The sequence below is a fragment of the Oncorhynchus kisutch genome, linkage group LG11, assembly GCF_002021735.2.
Source record: "Oncorhynchus kisutch isolate 150728-3 linkage group LG11, Okis_V2, whole genome shotgun sequence".
NCBI classification, from domain to species: Eukaryota; Metazoa; Chordata; class Actinopteri; order Salmoniformes; family Salmonidae; genus Oncorhynchus; species Oncorhynchus kisutch.
The window spans coordinates 48736924-48752630 of record NC_034184.2 but is presented as its reverse complement, the minus strand read 5'-3'; the positions used below and the strand labels follow the sequence as shown (position 1 = coordinate 48752630).

The following is a 15707-nucleotide window of genomic DNA, read 5'->3' as shown; positions in this document are numbered from 1 at the left end:
CACAATTGGTGGCTGACTAAATACTTTTTTGCCCCACTGTACAAATCATGTTTATATGCAAATAGCATTGTTTTGTATGGTGAGTTACATGTTGTTGGGTTGTCAGACAAACACACTAAGGCATTGGATCTATTCTGTAGAGAGAGAACCAAAAGCTCTGTCTGTACAGAGGATTTCTGTTTAGTGGATTTCACACAGGCAGTTATGTTAGGCCCCCTAGTGTTCATATTTCTCACCTATTAGTTTATATAGTCGATAATGTCAGATCTACCCTCCTACAGTTCTCAGCCATGTCCTGCTATAAGCCATAGTACATCTGCAAGCCTTTAAAGTGAGGGAAAACAAATATATTCTATGTGTGAAACTATTCCTGAAGCTCTTAAAGTTCTCTTCCATAAATTATGTTCAGCCAGATTCCCCTCAAAACCAATAAATGTCTGGAAAGAGAAACTCATATCTATTAACCTTTGAGACTGGGCTGTGTTTATCAAGTGCCTGCATTTAAGCCAAATGAACTGCCTTATACCAGGGTTTCCCAAACTCGGTCCTGGGGCCCCCACTTGGTGCACATTTAGTTTTTTGCCCTAGCACTAACCAGCTGATTCAAATAACCAACCCACCATCGAGCTTTGCTTATTTGAATCCGCTGAGGAGCGCTAGGGCAAAAACCAACACGGGCACCCAGGACCGGGTTTGGGAAACTCTGTCTTACACCTAAAGCTATGTGTAAGGGTACGTCTGCCTATTGTTTGTGTGTGTGAAGGGGCAGGGGGCAAGGCATATCTTAAGAATAACACAATTCAATGAAAAACCATAGCCTCTGATGACCAATCAACACTGGGCGCAACATGAGATGTCAGACTCAAATGTACAATTGATTTGTTAAAAAGCCAATAAATGAGACCTAATAATACCAAAAGTGTTTATTTATAGAATCTGAAAATGTACAACAAAAATGATCAAAGGATCAATTAATTAGCAAGCTTTCATTTCCCTAAATAGTACAAAACGGACCATAACTTTTTTGTGAGGCTACTTTCAATGTAAGCTTGAGTGTTTCTCAAGGCTACCTGGCTAACTTATTTATCCTAATTTGTTCAAATCCAACCCAGCCAGAAGAGCAAGAAAACCAATACATTAACACCCACCAACCTGGAAACCCCATTTACAATTAGATTTAATGTTATCCAAATAAACGATAGCATGCAAACATGAATGTATATCCACTTTCACCAACAAAGGTACATTTCAACTCTGAAAGTAAACAGTAAAAAAATTCGGTCAACTGATGGTGCTGTAACCAGGAGAAGAAAGTATGTAAGAAACTATGGCAGGGATTCATTCAGATCATTGACAATTAAAAGGTTGTTTCTGACTGAACCGACATGTGTACCATTTACCGTGAATGTGGTTTCCGCATGGCCGATCGGATTGGGTCCCAGCCTAATATTTCCTGAAAGCTTAGTTATCCATTTCCACTCAACCAAACACTTGTTACAATAATAATAAAACCATCTTAGGATCTTGATTGTATTTAATACATTGCAATTGATTCTTTATAATGGAACCAAACACTTCCACAGCTGAAAACAAGAGCTCACTCCAACAGGCCAAAGAGAGTAGACTAATCCCCAGGACATGGTTCAGTAACCACAACCCAAACATGGCCAGTCAAAGATCAAAAATTAGGTCCATATTCGTGCATCTTTCATCCATAATTTCCCCCCGGTATGTTTCTTCCCACATTCCTAAACAACTTTCCAGTGGGATAGAGAATCTGAATTTCATGTTTCCTATTGGTACAAGAACATCTTTATTCCCTAAAGAAACATTTATTAATCAGATATCCAGTCTCTTTACAACTTCTGTTTCTTTTTGGCTGGTTTGATGGGGATTATCTCTTCGTCCAAGTCTTCTTCTTCGCTAGACAAGTCGGAGTCAGCGTTGTCAGAGGCTGGTAGAGGAGGACACAAGTTATCAAATCACTAGGTAAAAAAGCAGTTCCTCAGGACTGTTTACTCTGTCTCACTGTTAACAGGTCAGAGAACTTACAGACTATCCCTTTAAAAAGGAAAGATTCACCAATTTTGAATGTTAGTTTGTTTGTGCATCTCTAAGCCCTGCTACACCCATTCCCAGGGTCATTTCATGTTTCCATGTGTATCGGAGCCATTGACGCTTAAAAATCGGCAGAAATACAGCCGGTATGACGGGTTTTGCATCATATGATGGGTGAATCTTCTCCTTTAATGTATATGTGGTCATGATCATGTCCTTACAGGCCAATTATTAAAACAATCATTTTACCAATGAGGTGCAGACCACTAACTGTCACTGGTCCGGTACCCGACTTCAGTCTAATGGTGACAGGGGCCTTCAGCTCAAACTCCCCAAGACTCACCTGAGAAAGAAAACAATTGAGATTTCCAACCACACACACACACGGCAGACCGGCAAGGCAGACATTTAATCCAAAATCAATCCCTAGCACTTTCAGATCCACACAAACATCTGAAACCTCAGTGTTACAGGTGGCCAATGCATTTCCCACATGGAAAGTCAGAAACTTTACAAATAAGCAGTGTGTAGGAGAATGTAGAATTGTCTTCTTTTGAATCTCATGTTTCATTCCCCTCCCAGTCTGAAGTAGGTGGTGGTGTATGTGTGCCACTCACCATTGGCAGGCAGTTGATATGGAGGTTGGCGACAGGTACAGAAATAGTTTTCCCCTGGTGGTTCATAGCGGTCACCTCCACCACATTACTCTCCTCCTTCGCTCCCTCTCCCAAGCAAACCTAGAGATGTATACAACATTTGTACAGGAACTTTGCTCCCTCAAAATAGAATCATTACAGTGGATTTTTTTAGAGGCATTACATCATTGATTCACTAATTTTTCTGTATCAGAGGCATGTAAGCTATGCTACAGCAACATAACTCTGGACCCTGGCACACCTGATACCACTGGTTCCAATGTCATGATTATCATGTCTTATAAAAAAAGTTAGTCTAATTGCACAAAGAGAGTGAAGTAATGTAGTTAGCTAGCTTAAAGTAAAACCTACCGTCCGTAGCTCGAGAAAGTGTTCCAAATCCTCCTCTTCGTCCCCTTGGAATGTGTAGAACGGTACTTTGGAGGATAATTCACAACCTACGAAGATACAATGTTGCAATTTTAGCTAACGTTACACGTGTGTTTCAGAAACGGATGTAACATTAGCGCGTACAGTTGGGGTGTACAATAGTTATTACAAAATCTAAATATATTTCAGCAGTCTTTCTTACAATACATTTCTCTCTAAATCGGTTACTCTCATTGTAAAACAAAAATGTAAAAAATACAATCAAACACGATCCAAAATACATGATGGCATCCCCACGTGTGCTGCTAACCAAGCAATTTATACAACAGATTGTTTTGGAAAAGGCGATCCTTACTGAATACATAGCTCTCCAGTCTCGATTGGCCAACACTCCCGTGGTCTTCCGAGCAGCAATCATCTTCTCCGTGACTGTGCGACATAATTGATTGTGTGAAAATAAAGTAAATTTATTAGCTAGCTCGATTGAAAATCAGACTCGCTTTCAAGAGATGCAACATATGACGTCAAAACAAATCGCGTCGCAGGCGTAAATACGTTTCAACGTGTGTTTGAAGGGGAGGGGCCAATGGGCTTTGGTTTGGATCTGGAGTTGACTTGTTACAGCATGAGTTATTGTTGGTCTATCAATATAAGAAGTTAGAACAACTAATTCCTTATAAACTAGGTTTCCATCCAATCGGCGACAGATTTTCATGCGAATATTCTAGAATCCACATAACGAAAATGTTATGCAGATACAGTGCGGGTAGACTGTGCGGTACTCTACATGATGCTATTATATACAGTACCAGTCAAATGTTTGGACACACCTACTCATTCAAGGGTTTTTCTTTATTTGTACTATTTTCAACATTGTAGAATAATAGTGAAGACATCAAAACTATGGAATAACACATGATATCATGTAGTAACCAAACAAGTGTTAAACAAATCAAAATATATATATTTGAGATTCTTCAAAGTAGCCACCCTTTGACTTGATGACAGCCTTTGCACACTCTTAGCATTTTCTCAACCAGTTTCACCTGAAATGCTTTTCAAACAGTCTTGAAGAAGTTCCCATATATGCTGAGCACGTGTTGGCTGCTTTTTATACACACTGCGGTCCAACTAATGGGGATCCTACTAAATACAGTAGTCTACATAATACCTGTTACATAGTTACAGCTGTTTACTTGCTTGTTCTGCCCACTATGATACACTTGCTCCCATTGGAAAGGACAGGCTCTGGTCTATTTTGGGTTAGTTATAAACATCTTTGGTATGACTTTACGCAAATAAAAACTATGGATGGAAACGTGGTTAGAGAACATGATCAAATCCTATGTACAGTCGTGGCCAAAAGTTGAGAATGACACATATTAATTTTCAAAGTCTGCTGCCTCAGTTTGTATGATTGCAATTTGCATATACTCCAGAATGTTATGAAGAGTGATCCGATGAATTGCAAAGTCCATCTTTGCCATGCAAATGAACCGAATCCCCCAAAAACATTTCCACTGAATTACTGCCACAAAAGGACCAGCTGACATCATGTCAGTGATTTTCTCGTTAACACAGGTGTGAGTGTTGACGAGGACAAGGCTGGAGATCACTCTGTCATGCTGATTGAGTTCGAATAACAGACTGGAAGCTTCAAAAGGAGGGCGGTGCTTGGAATCATTCTTCTTCCTCTGTAAACCATGGTTACCAGCAAGGAAACATGTGCCGTCATCATTGCTTTGCACAAAAAGGGCTTCACAGGCAAGGATATTGCTGCCATTAAGATTGCACCTAAATCAACCATTTATCGGATCATCAAGAACTTCAAGGAGAGCGGTTCAATTGTTGTGAAGAAGGCTTCAGAGCGCCCAGGAAAGTCCAGCAAGCGCCAGGACTGTCTTCTAAAGTTGATTCAGCTGCGGGATCGGGGCACCACCAGTACAGAGCTCGCTCAGGAATGGCAGCAGGCAGGTGTGAGTGCATCTGCACGCACAGTGAGGCAAAGGCTTTTGGAGGATGGCCTGGTGTCAAGAAGGGCAGCAAAGAAGTCTCTTCTCTTCAGGAAAAACATCAGGGACAGGCTGATATTCTGCAAAAGGTACAGGGATTGGACTGCTGAGGACTGGGGTAAAGTCATTTTCTCTGATGAATCCCCTTTTCGATTGTTTGGGGCATCCGGAAAAAAAGCTTGTCCGGAGAAGACAAGGTGAGTGCTACCATCAGTCCTGTGTCATGTCAACAGTAAAGCTTCCTGTGACCATTCATGTGAGGGGTTGCTTCTCAGCCAAGGGAGTGGGCTCACTCACAATTTTGCCTAAGAACACAGCCATGAATAAAGAATGGTACCAACACATCCTCCGAGAGCAACTGCTCCCAACCATCCAGGAACAGTTTGACGACGAACAATGCATGATGGAGCTCCTTGCCATAAGGCAAAAGTGATAACTAAGTGGCTCGGGGAACAGAACATCGATATTTTGGGTCCATGGCCCAGGAAACTCCTCAGACCTACGCCACCTTCTCGAAATTAAAACTAGTTAAGGGAAATTTGCAGCCTGAATGGAGGATGCTGGAGCCGGTCCATGGGAAACACGTGTATTACTGGGCACATCCAGCCTAGTGCAGATATCGCGCACATGCACTGTCGGCTGCTTAGACTATAACTAATGGGGATCCTAATAAATACAGTAGTCTATACAATACCTGTTAAATAGTTGCAGCTGTTTACACAACTCACCCAGTCATATAAGTAATCATAACACATTTTTCACGAGTTCATACAATACACTACTCAAAACACTTTTTAAATTGTTTAATATTATAAACCATTTCTTTTACATACACATTTGACAGAAATTAGTTTCAGTAAACGTCCCCCTCAAAAAAAACTATGTCCCTATGTATGTATCATCAAATGCAGGCCTACAATAATCCCTTCCAACTGCAGCTATACTTTCAAAATCAGGAGGCAGAAAAAAAGCAGTCGTCACAATAGCACAAGCAATGATAAAATGTCAGACGTTATGGAAAAGTGAATCCTTCAATATCAGTGGAGAACTGGGAGGATACATGTTCCTATTCTCTAATTTAATTGACCACCACAGAATAATATAGTATGGAGGGTGATGTGTTGAATAGAGCAGACTAATATACTTCAATCTAACTAGTGTTTAAAATGTTTGAACTGATTCAGGCTTGTGCTCATTGAGAAATGACAAATCAGAAAGCTCCATTTTGTTAACAAAAATACTTGTCATCTTTTCCCCCTATTCCTTTTAATTGACGTGTCTCCTCTGCGGTGACGTCATAGGTTGAGGAAGGGCATCAAGCTATCAACCCCCCCACCACCACATCCATATAGACTGTAATATGGATGTGATTTTTTTCTTCTGTTTGCTAAACCAAACAAATCTAATAAGCATCATGCATAGCACAGATGTACTGTATGTAGCAGTATCAAAATCACATTGGCAGGCAGCTAGGACAAAGCAACAACATGAGCTACGGCTGATCCTCCTGTTACAAAAAGAAGTCTTCATGTTAGGATCAAAGTGCTTTACATGAACAAAATCAGCAAAATGAGAAACACTGAGTATAAAACATTTAACACATACGTAGATACAAAAGGCCTAGGTATAGTATATCACTCCCTCCATTTCTCTTGACACAGCCAGGGCCAGTGAAGATAGTCAGTCAATGTCACTCTAGCTTAACAACCCTAACTGGGAGAAGGGCAGCAATGGTATTCAAGTGGGTGCCATGTTGTAGGACGTTGCAGATAGAAATGTGGCGTACAGAGCCGACATGGTTCCTCATTCTGCTTTGCGTTGAATCGCGTCTGTTCTACACAGTATATTTCTAACTGAACATGCTGTCCTGGATAACATTCTGGTTAGTGGTTAGCTTTCCTCAGCACATCATGGGAAGTTGGGAAATAGAGCAGCTGTATTATAGTGGGAGTGCTAAAGCATCTGTTCCGTCCTATTTTCACATTTTCTAACATTAAGATTTGGCTCATCTCTCTTGGCTTAAGAGCCAGAGCACTGGATTTGTGACTGAATCTAGAGACCTTTCAGAGCAGATGGCCCACCGTTGAGGCAAGGTGTGTTCATTTTTAGCTTGCCTGGGGTACCGGAAGGTAGACTATTCCATGGTAATTAAATGTAAAAACTCAGCCCACCCTGGGCACCAAGTAAGCTAAAATGAACCCACCCACTCTCAAGTCCCCTTATGTATATGTCAGGTGGATAAGAGTGCATGATAATCACCTGTGAGCTACAGTACAGGGCAATAGGCCCCTTGGAGATATCCACAGGTAGAAAAATCATATAGAAAGGCAATGAACCAAAAGGCAATACAAAAGCAATATAAACATACTGTAAAAAATAGGGATGCGCATCTTTCCTTTTTAAGACGATTCTATACGTATCTAGATACGATACAGGAACGATACGTTTTAGTTTGAAACAATTCTGTGCCATTAGGTTTGATTAGAGAAGGAATCGATGCGATTCGGTCGAGGCGATGCACTAACATTTGTTGCATAAACACATTCATTTTCCATTCTAAATTAAAATCTGCTGTTGATGGAGCTAATGAGCTGGGCCTCTGTATGTGTGTGTTCGTGCAACTTATTTATTTCTATGCGGTGTATGTACTATGCAGGCACCTGAGATGAGCCATAAGGGAGACTCGGCATCTACCACCCCATTACCAGATTTGGATTTAGCAAAGTAGCAATATTTATTGTTCACAAATTAGTTATGACCTAGGCAATGAATATATAGCACAACTTTGTTTCAAAATTGAATCGTTTTGACCGTTTGGAAGTTATGGAGTGATATCCTCGTGAGAACCATGCAGTGCGCCTCGCAAAAGTGATTGGTATCCTTGTCATGAAATTATCAAATTTACCCTGTATATCTAAAAATGACCATCTACACGGATTGTTTTGATTATTCAGGTTCACCATCAGCAATAGTTTTGATAGTTTCGCTTTTAACAATCTAGTGTAATCCCTGTTCAGCAGGTATAGCCAGATGAGTTGTCTCTGGTAGCTTACTTTTATTCCGGTAAAACACAATTTTCAACAGCACATAGATAGCAATAACGTAGCAAATAACATAGGGTGTCACTGAACTAATAAAGCCTGATATCATGCAAGCCATTTTAGCATTTGCATGCTGAAGGTGCCGCACAGATGTACAAGAGCAGGAACAGGTCGCCTACCTTGTGTTGGTCAGCATGCAAAACTGGGCACTGTGCGCAGTTTGACCAACAGTGTGTGAATGCAGCCTGCAATTTGGGGCATTCCTGAATGTGGCCATTCTTATCCTGAATATGCAGATGCAGGAATACCAACATACAGGAACACCACGAATTGCAGGCCGCAATTTACACCCTTCTCATACACCTTCCAAACCAAGATCTTATCCGCTTTTTTATTTAGCATCCCGATAACTTTTTGCCGACTTCTCTTTATATATGAAAAGGTATTGCTGGCGACTTGGTTGCGGTACAGTTCTGCCCTAGGCTTAGTATGAAATGTAGCCGTAATGCTGAGGCGGCATTGGCACGCTCTTAAGGTCTTGATGGTTGCTAGGCACCACCAGTTACTACTATCATCCTGGCAATTCTAAACTTGGCGAGACATGTCACTTCACCCATCTTCGCGTAGCCCACCATATACACTTTTCTTAACTATAACTGGATGGATCCATAAAGAATTATCGTTGGAATAGACATCAACGAATGACAAAAATATTGGAATAAAGTAGGCCAATCTAATTGAAGGCATCAAATTGTTGCTTACTGAAACTCCCAGTCATCAAACTGTTATAATACATTTGATTGACGCAGCGGCCTTCCTGCGTGTGGTCAACTATTTCAGCACCGCTTTGAGACAAACATGGGGTCTTGATAAATCAATGTCAGATTTTTCTTTTCACCGAACCTCTGTTTGGACATTGGTAAGACTACAATTAGGCTGTGGTAATGTTAGCTAAGTTGAGGTGAGTGCTGCTCATGATCATCTTGTCTGGTTGGCACATTTATTAGCAGTGATCAGAACATTTTGCCAGCATGTTATGTAGCTTAACAAGTGGATTATTTTGCTCTTCACTGGCAGTCACTTAGTAGCCTAGGCTTACTCCTGACCAAAAGCCTCTGACTTGTCTTAATCAATGTGATTTTGTTTCACTGAATCTCTTGTCTGTATATTTTGTTAATTCTCTGTCTGGGAAAATAAGTGGAGGTGGTTTAGCTCATCGATCGGTTTGCTCATCCATCACCGATCAGAAACATTTAGCATGCAATAATGTAGCCCAAGTATGTCTTGTCTGTTTAATTAACAAAATAAATATAGATTTCACGTGCATGCTGCAGCCATGTAGGCCACACAGACCATTAACATAATTAAACTCAATACATGGCATTCTATTTTTTGGGGGGAAAAATTAGTTATGTTTCTTAGGTCCAGCCTAAAATGAATTAATAATGGATTTATTAAAATAGGATGTCCACCCACATTGGCCCCACGTCTACTCCCACACTTGCCGGCATGTGCACGGGAGATATAAAAACAAGGCTTATCCTGGCAAGAATGTGACTATGAATTGGGTCCTAAAAAACAGTGCCTGTTTAAAAAAAAAAAAAAGTCTGTAAAGTCTGTCTGTAAAGGGTATCAGTTTGACTAGGCTACTGATATTGCCTGGGGTTGTTCGACATGCAAAACGCTTTGTAGATCAATGACTGTCAACAGTTACATGCAGTTCGACATTGACACAAAAGTTGAGAAGTATTTTCAGAAGGTAGAAAGAATAATTGAGCAAAACATTTTGGTGAACCGGCAATTTGTAACATTTAAATCGTTTTCTGACCGATGCATGCTACATTTGGATCGGTTTGGGGTCCATGGACCGGTGCACTTATATCTTAAAACATTTCAAATCGGGGACCGATGCGTATTGGGTAAATCATTACATCCCTAGTAAAAAAGCATGGCCAAAAGCAAAAGGTTTAAGGGAATAGACAAACCATAACATAAGTGACAACTTCCACATATTCCTTTCTCTCTTCAAGGTTACCCATTTCTACTCAGGTGGGTTTCAAGCAAACAACTCGTTACTTAAGTCTTCAGAAGTTTCCTCGAACACTCAAACATATGATTTCATCTGCATGTCTGTCATGGTTAGGTAAACTATTGAGGAATCTAACACACCAGAAAGAGAGAATTTTTCAAACTCAAGAGTGAAATGGACGCACTGGAAAACAGTATAGGTGGAATCATAAACCACTTTCCACTCTGTTAGCTAGGAGGACCACCTGTGTAGAGGTTGCAGGAGAAAACTGTAATATACTTTAAAGGCCCCTTTTCCCCAACCAGCGCCCTGTCAGCTAGGCCTATACTAGGGTGTAGTGTCAGGATCTACTACCAAGTCTCAAATAACTCCCTATTCACTGCACTACCTTTAACCAGACAAAAGTAATGTGTTTACATGGGGAATACGGTGCAATTTCAGATGGAGTAATATCTCAATACACCCCCTGACTGTGTCTGAGGGAGACACAGACAGACAAGTTGAATGGTCTGAAAGGCTAATGGGAGTGGATGGCACCTGACCAGCTCCTACTTCCTGCAGCCGCATGTGGAACAGTCATCACCTCCCTTCTGGAGACCAAAGACAGAGGGAAACCGTCCGCCATCTTGGCTCAAATCAACACACACTGGGCTTTACAGATAACCTCTGTGGCTCTTAACAGTTTCGGATTCTGTTTCAATCCGGCAGAGCTCTGGGCCTTTAGCGGCAGCACAGTGAATCTGTACAAGATGCGATGTTTCTGAACACGGTCTAAAAACAGGCTGCCTCTAGCCTCGTCTAGTCCAGGTGGTTGAAGTATAAAATCATCAAGTATTGGTTGTTTTGTAAAGGTAACAGACAGTGATCCTTAGCCTGGCTGACTTAAGCTTTCTATACAGCTCCATGATTGCTTGGTTAGCCAGGCTGTCAACTGTCTCAGAAGCTGGGTCCCGTGTTGATGATCTCGTAGTTGTTCTCAAAGGCTGCGGCCCATGATGATTATGTCTTTGGGGAAGCCCTCCATCTTGGCAACCTCGAAGCAGCCAAGCTTACTGTAGAAGTCCATCATCCTCTTGTCTGCCTGACGCACCTCACAGAACGCACCAATGGAACCTGGGGGGAAAGAGTAAACAGCTTAGCAACATAAGTAACAGTTATGGTAACACTACATAAAACCTGCAGATATGGGTTAGAATTTGGTATAAGCATGTATGAGCCTTTATATACTATTATAAGGATAATAATGTTACGTCTCTCGACGTAGGACATTTTCAACAGACTCAAAATGGCTGGTACTTAGCTAGGACCATTATGAGATGAGGATACAACATAAGGGGGTCATACATGCTCATGACAAGCATCCTTATACATTATAATTGGGATGTGGATGACTGAAGTTTTCAATAATGGATCATAGATGTTTGCTAGGGATGATTTGTAGATTAGTTCCCCCGAGCAAATGTGCTTGATTGATTATGACAGGTTCTGTCAACTCCGCCTACCATTGGCCTTTAGGGAGGAGAGCAGGCATCCCATCATGCTCTTGGCCACGCTGGGGTCGGTGACCTTGGCATGTATGTCCACTTTGATGAGGGACGGGAAGTTGGAGAGGAATGACTCTGGGAGGCCCTCCTCCTCCTCATGGAAACTCAACATCATCTTCTACAGGAGGGGGAGAGAGATCGTTTGCCATTTTAGTAATTTAACAGACACTCTCAGCCAGGGCAATTGACAATAATACCCTTCACACTACCATGCCCACCTGAACTGTACTGAGCCGTCTCGGTTATTTTCCTTTGACATCGTCCTTTCCAGAAACTATGGTGGATGCGTAACCAGGCCCAGCCCAGTACAGCTCGGCTTGGTTCAGCTCAGTTCAGTAGTGTGAAAGGGGTATTTGTGCATTTGACCAAAGTAGGTAAAACAACCAGATATCATGTTCATGGCACAACTTATATATCTAAAAAAGTATCACAGAACTAGAATAACAACAGTCAAGCGAAAGAGACTCCGTCAAACCAGTCTCCTACCTCAGCCTCAGAGAGGTCCTTCTGGCAGTCGGGCTTGTTGTACTTCTCCTGCATGGAGGGGATCCAGCTCATTTTACACTTCTTGACAAAGGGCTTGACGTCCACAGTGCCCAGAGCGTAACCACAGATCCCCTCCTCGTCCTCCAGGACAAACCCATAGTCTGGACTCAGGTTCAGGAACCCTCCTACTAACCTGGAGAAACAATTCACATTAGGGTGAATTGTCTCCACTTCCATAGTTTTCAAAATAAATGTTAGATGACAACTAAAATAAAAAGGTTCTTACCTGTCGCCTATGAGGTCTGGCTCCTCTCCAGAGAAGGGCAGTTCCTCCACTCCTTCAGAGTACATCTCTCTGCAGATCTTATAAACTGCATGCTGGAACACACGAGCAGTTAGAAAGGACTCAGGATGACGCACACACACAGGAATGGAGGAGACTGCTGACATTGCAGAATGGGTAAACAGGCCTACCGATGAACCTCAAAGCAGTGTTTAAGTGAGGACAGCTCAGATACCAATAGCGTGTAGTTACACCCAGTCTGTTCAGCTAATCACTGACTGCATACAGGGAAATAACACCCACCCATACCCACACACAGACAGACACACCTACTGATGTAGGGCAAAGGTGCCATAAAAACTCTCTTTACCTCATCTTTAGCATAGTAGGGCCTGATGGAATAGATTTTGGATGTTGGCAGTGCGGGAGGAGGCTGGAAGAAAAGATCATTTGCCCCGTCGATTGGCAACAATCTCTGTCGAGGGATCAAAACAGAAAGGTTCAGTATAACTGACATCAGGCACGGTCTCAGCATTCACTGTCTCAGAGCTCCTTTGCTACTGCTAAGACACTGTGGCACCAACAACAGCTGGGTGTCAAAGGAAGGTTAAACCAGCCAATGGTCCAAGACATGGAAGTAACATTACTAAAAATGGCTTCTGTGGCACTTTTGGCTAGACAGTGAGCAGCAGTAGCAAATCATCACATCTGTTTTTATGAGAGCATAGCACATAAAGAATGTTTTCTTTTAAAAGACAGAGGAATATGAGTTACAGGTGTATATGGGAGGAGTAAAGGCTTGGTCTGAGAAAGGTGCTGCTGGCTAAAGGAGATACTGCTGCTCCATTCCCCGTGTCTGGTCTAAGGCATCACTTTGAGTCGCTGGGCAGGGCAAGGCCCTCCTGTAGAGAGAAGTCATGATGCTGGCGCTGACACAGTGACAAAACTCCAGGAGCAAAACTACACAAGTCTAACATACAGGACCAGTCAAAAGTTCATTCAAGGGTTTTTCTTTATTTGTACTTTTTTCTACATTGTAGAATAATAGTGAAGACATCAAAACTATGAAATAACACATATGGAATCATGTAGTAACCTTTGCCTTGATGACAGCGTTGTACACTCTTGGGATTCGCTCAACCAGCTTCACCTGGAATACTTTTCCAACAGTCTTGAAGGAGTTCCCACGTATGCTGAGCACTTGTTGGATGCTTTTCCTTCAGTCTGCCGTCCAACTCATCCCAAACCATCTCAATTGGGTTGAGATCAGGTGATTGTGGAGGCCAGGTCATCTGATGCAGCACTCCATCACTCTCCTTCTTGGTCAAATAGCCCTTACACAGCCTGGAGGTGTGTTGGGTCATTGTCCTGTTGAAAAACAAATGATAGTCCCACTTAGCGCAACCAGATGGGATGGCATATCGCTGCAGAATGCTGTGGGTGCCATGCTGGTTAAGCGTGACTTGAATTCTAAATAAAATCACCAACATAGTCACCAGCAAAACACTCCAACATCACCGCCTCCATGCTTCATGGTGGGAACCACAAATGCGGAGATCATCCGTTCACCTACTCTGCGTCTCAAAAGACACAGCGGTTGGAACCAAAAAAATAATACAATTTGGACTCATCAGACCAAAGGACAGATATCCACCGGTCTAATGTCCATTGCTCGTGTTTCTTGGCCCAAGCAAGTCTCTTCTTCTTATTGGTGTCCTTTAGCAGTGATTTCTTTGCAGCAATTTGACCACGAAGGCCTGATTCACACAGTCTCCTCTGAACAGTTGATGTTGAGATATGTCTCTTACTTGAACTCTGAAGCATTTACAGTTGAAGTCGGAAGTTTACATACACTTAGGTTGGAGTCATTAAAACTCTTTTCAACCACTCCACAAATTTCTTGTTAACATACTAGTTTTGGCAAGTCGGTTAGAACATCTACTTTGTGCATGACACAATTCATTTTTACAACAAATGTTTACAGACAGATTATTTCACTGTATCGCAATTCCAGTGGGTAACACATTTACATACACTAAGTTGACTGTGCCTTTAAACAGCTTGGAAAATTACAGAAAATTATGTCATGGCTTTAGAAGCTTCTGATAGGCTAATTGACACAATTTGAATAAATTGGAGGTGTACCTGTGGATGTATTTCAAGGCCTACCTTCAAACTCAGTGCCTCTTTGCTTGACATCATGAGAAAGAAAAAAAAAATCTGCCAAGAGCTCAGGAAAAAAATTGTAGACCTCTGCAGGTCTGGTTCCTCCTTGGGAACAATTTCCAAATGCCTGAAGGTACCACGTCCATCTGTACAAACAGTAGTATGCAAGTATAAACACCATGGGACCACGCAGCCGTCATATCACTCAGGAAGGAGACGCGTTCTGTCTCCTACAGATGAACGTACTTTGGTGTGAAACAGCAAAGGACCTTGTGAAGATGCTGGAGGAAACAGGTACAAAAGTATCTATATCCACAGTAAAACGAGTCCTAAATCGACATAACCTGAAAGGCCTCTCAGCAAGGAAGAAGCCACTCCTCCAAAACCGCCATAAAAAGCCAGACTACAGTTCGCAACTGCACATGGGGACAAAGATTGTAGTTTTTGGAGAAATGTCCTCTGGTCTGATGAAACAAAAATATAACTGTTTGGCCATAACGACCACCGTTTGGAGGAAAAAGGGAGAAGCTTACAAGCCGAAGAACACCATCCCAACCGTGAAGCACGGGGGTGGCAGCATCATGTTGTGGGGGTGCTTTGCTGCAGGAGGGACAAAATGCCAAAATGTATTGGCAATGCTACCAAATCTAATTGAGTGTATGTAAAACTTCTGACCCACTGGGAATGTGCTGAAATAAATCACTCTACTATTATTTCACATTCTTAAAATAAAGTTGTGATCCTAACTGACCTAAGACAGAGAATTTTACTTGGATTAAATGTCAGGAATTGTGAAAAGCTGAGTTTAAATGTATTTGGCTAAGATGTATGTAAACTTCTGACTTCAACTGTATTTGGGCTGCAATCTGAGGTGCAGTTATTCTAATGAATTTATACTCTGCAGCAGAGGTAACTCTGGGTCTTCCTTTCCTGTGGTGGTCCTCACGAGAATCAGTTTCATCATAGCACTTGATGTTTTTTGCGACTGTACTTGAAGAAACTTTCAAAGTTCTTGACATTTTCCGGATTGACTGACCTTCATGTCTTAAAGTAACGATAGACT

General features: G+C 41.9%; 2 protein-coding genes across 3 annotated transcripts in view; both read right to left on the bottom strand.

Moving 5' to 3' along the window:
* Window positions 1–908: 908 nt before the first annotated feature.
* Window positions 909–3618, bottom strand: npm3 (nucleophosmin/nucleoplasmin, 3). Of its 2 annotated transcripts, none has more exons than XM_020494912.2 (5): window positions 3439–3618; window positions 3066–3151; window positions 2676–2795; window positions 2308–2401; window positions 909–1954 (listed from the first exon to the last, which is right to left on the bottom strand). In XM_020494912.2, the coding sequence occupies exons 1-5, from the start codon at window positions 3521–3523 to the stop codon at window positions 1857–1859; spliced, it is 483 nt and encodes a 160-aa protein (XP_020350501.1). In that variant the 5' UTR covers window positions 3524–3618; the 3' UTR covers window positions 909–1856. The 2 variants fall into 2 exon arrangements, with proteins under 2 accessions (XP_020350501.1, XP_031691766.1); XM_031835906.1 differs by lacking the exon at window positions 3439–3618 and adding an exon at window positions 3286–3374.
* A 2265-nt stretch (window positions 3619–5883) lies between these two features.
* Window positions 5884–15707, bottom strand: part of oga (O-GlcNAcase) — a 30942-nt gene continuing 21118 nt past the window's right edge. The window contains exons 14-18 of the mRNA XM_020494909.2: window positions 12849–12953; window positions 12482–12573; window positions 12196–12388; window positions 11668–11827; window positions 5884–11278 (exon numbers count right to left, since the gene is read on the bottom strand). Of these exons, the coding sequence (XP_020350498.1) occupies window positions 11142–11278; window positions 11668–11827; window positions 12196–12388; window positions 12482–12573; window positions 12849–12953 (687 nt within the window). The 3' untranslated portion in view covers window positions 5884–11141. The remainder of the gene's footprint in view (window positions 11279–11667; window positions 11828–12195; window positions 12389–12481; window positions 12574–12848; window positions 12954–15707) is intronic.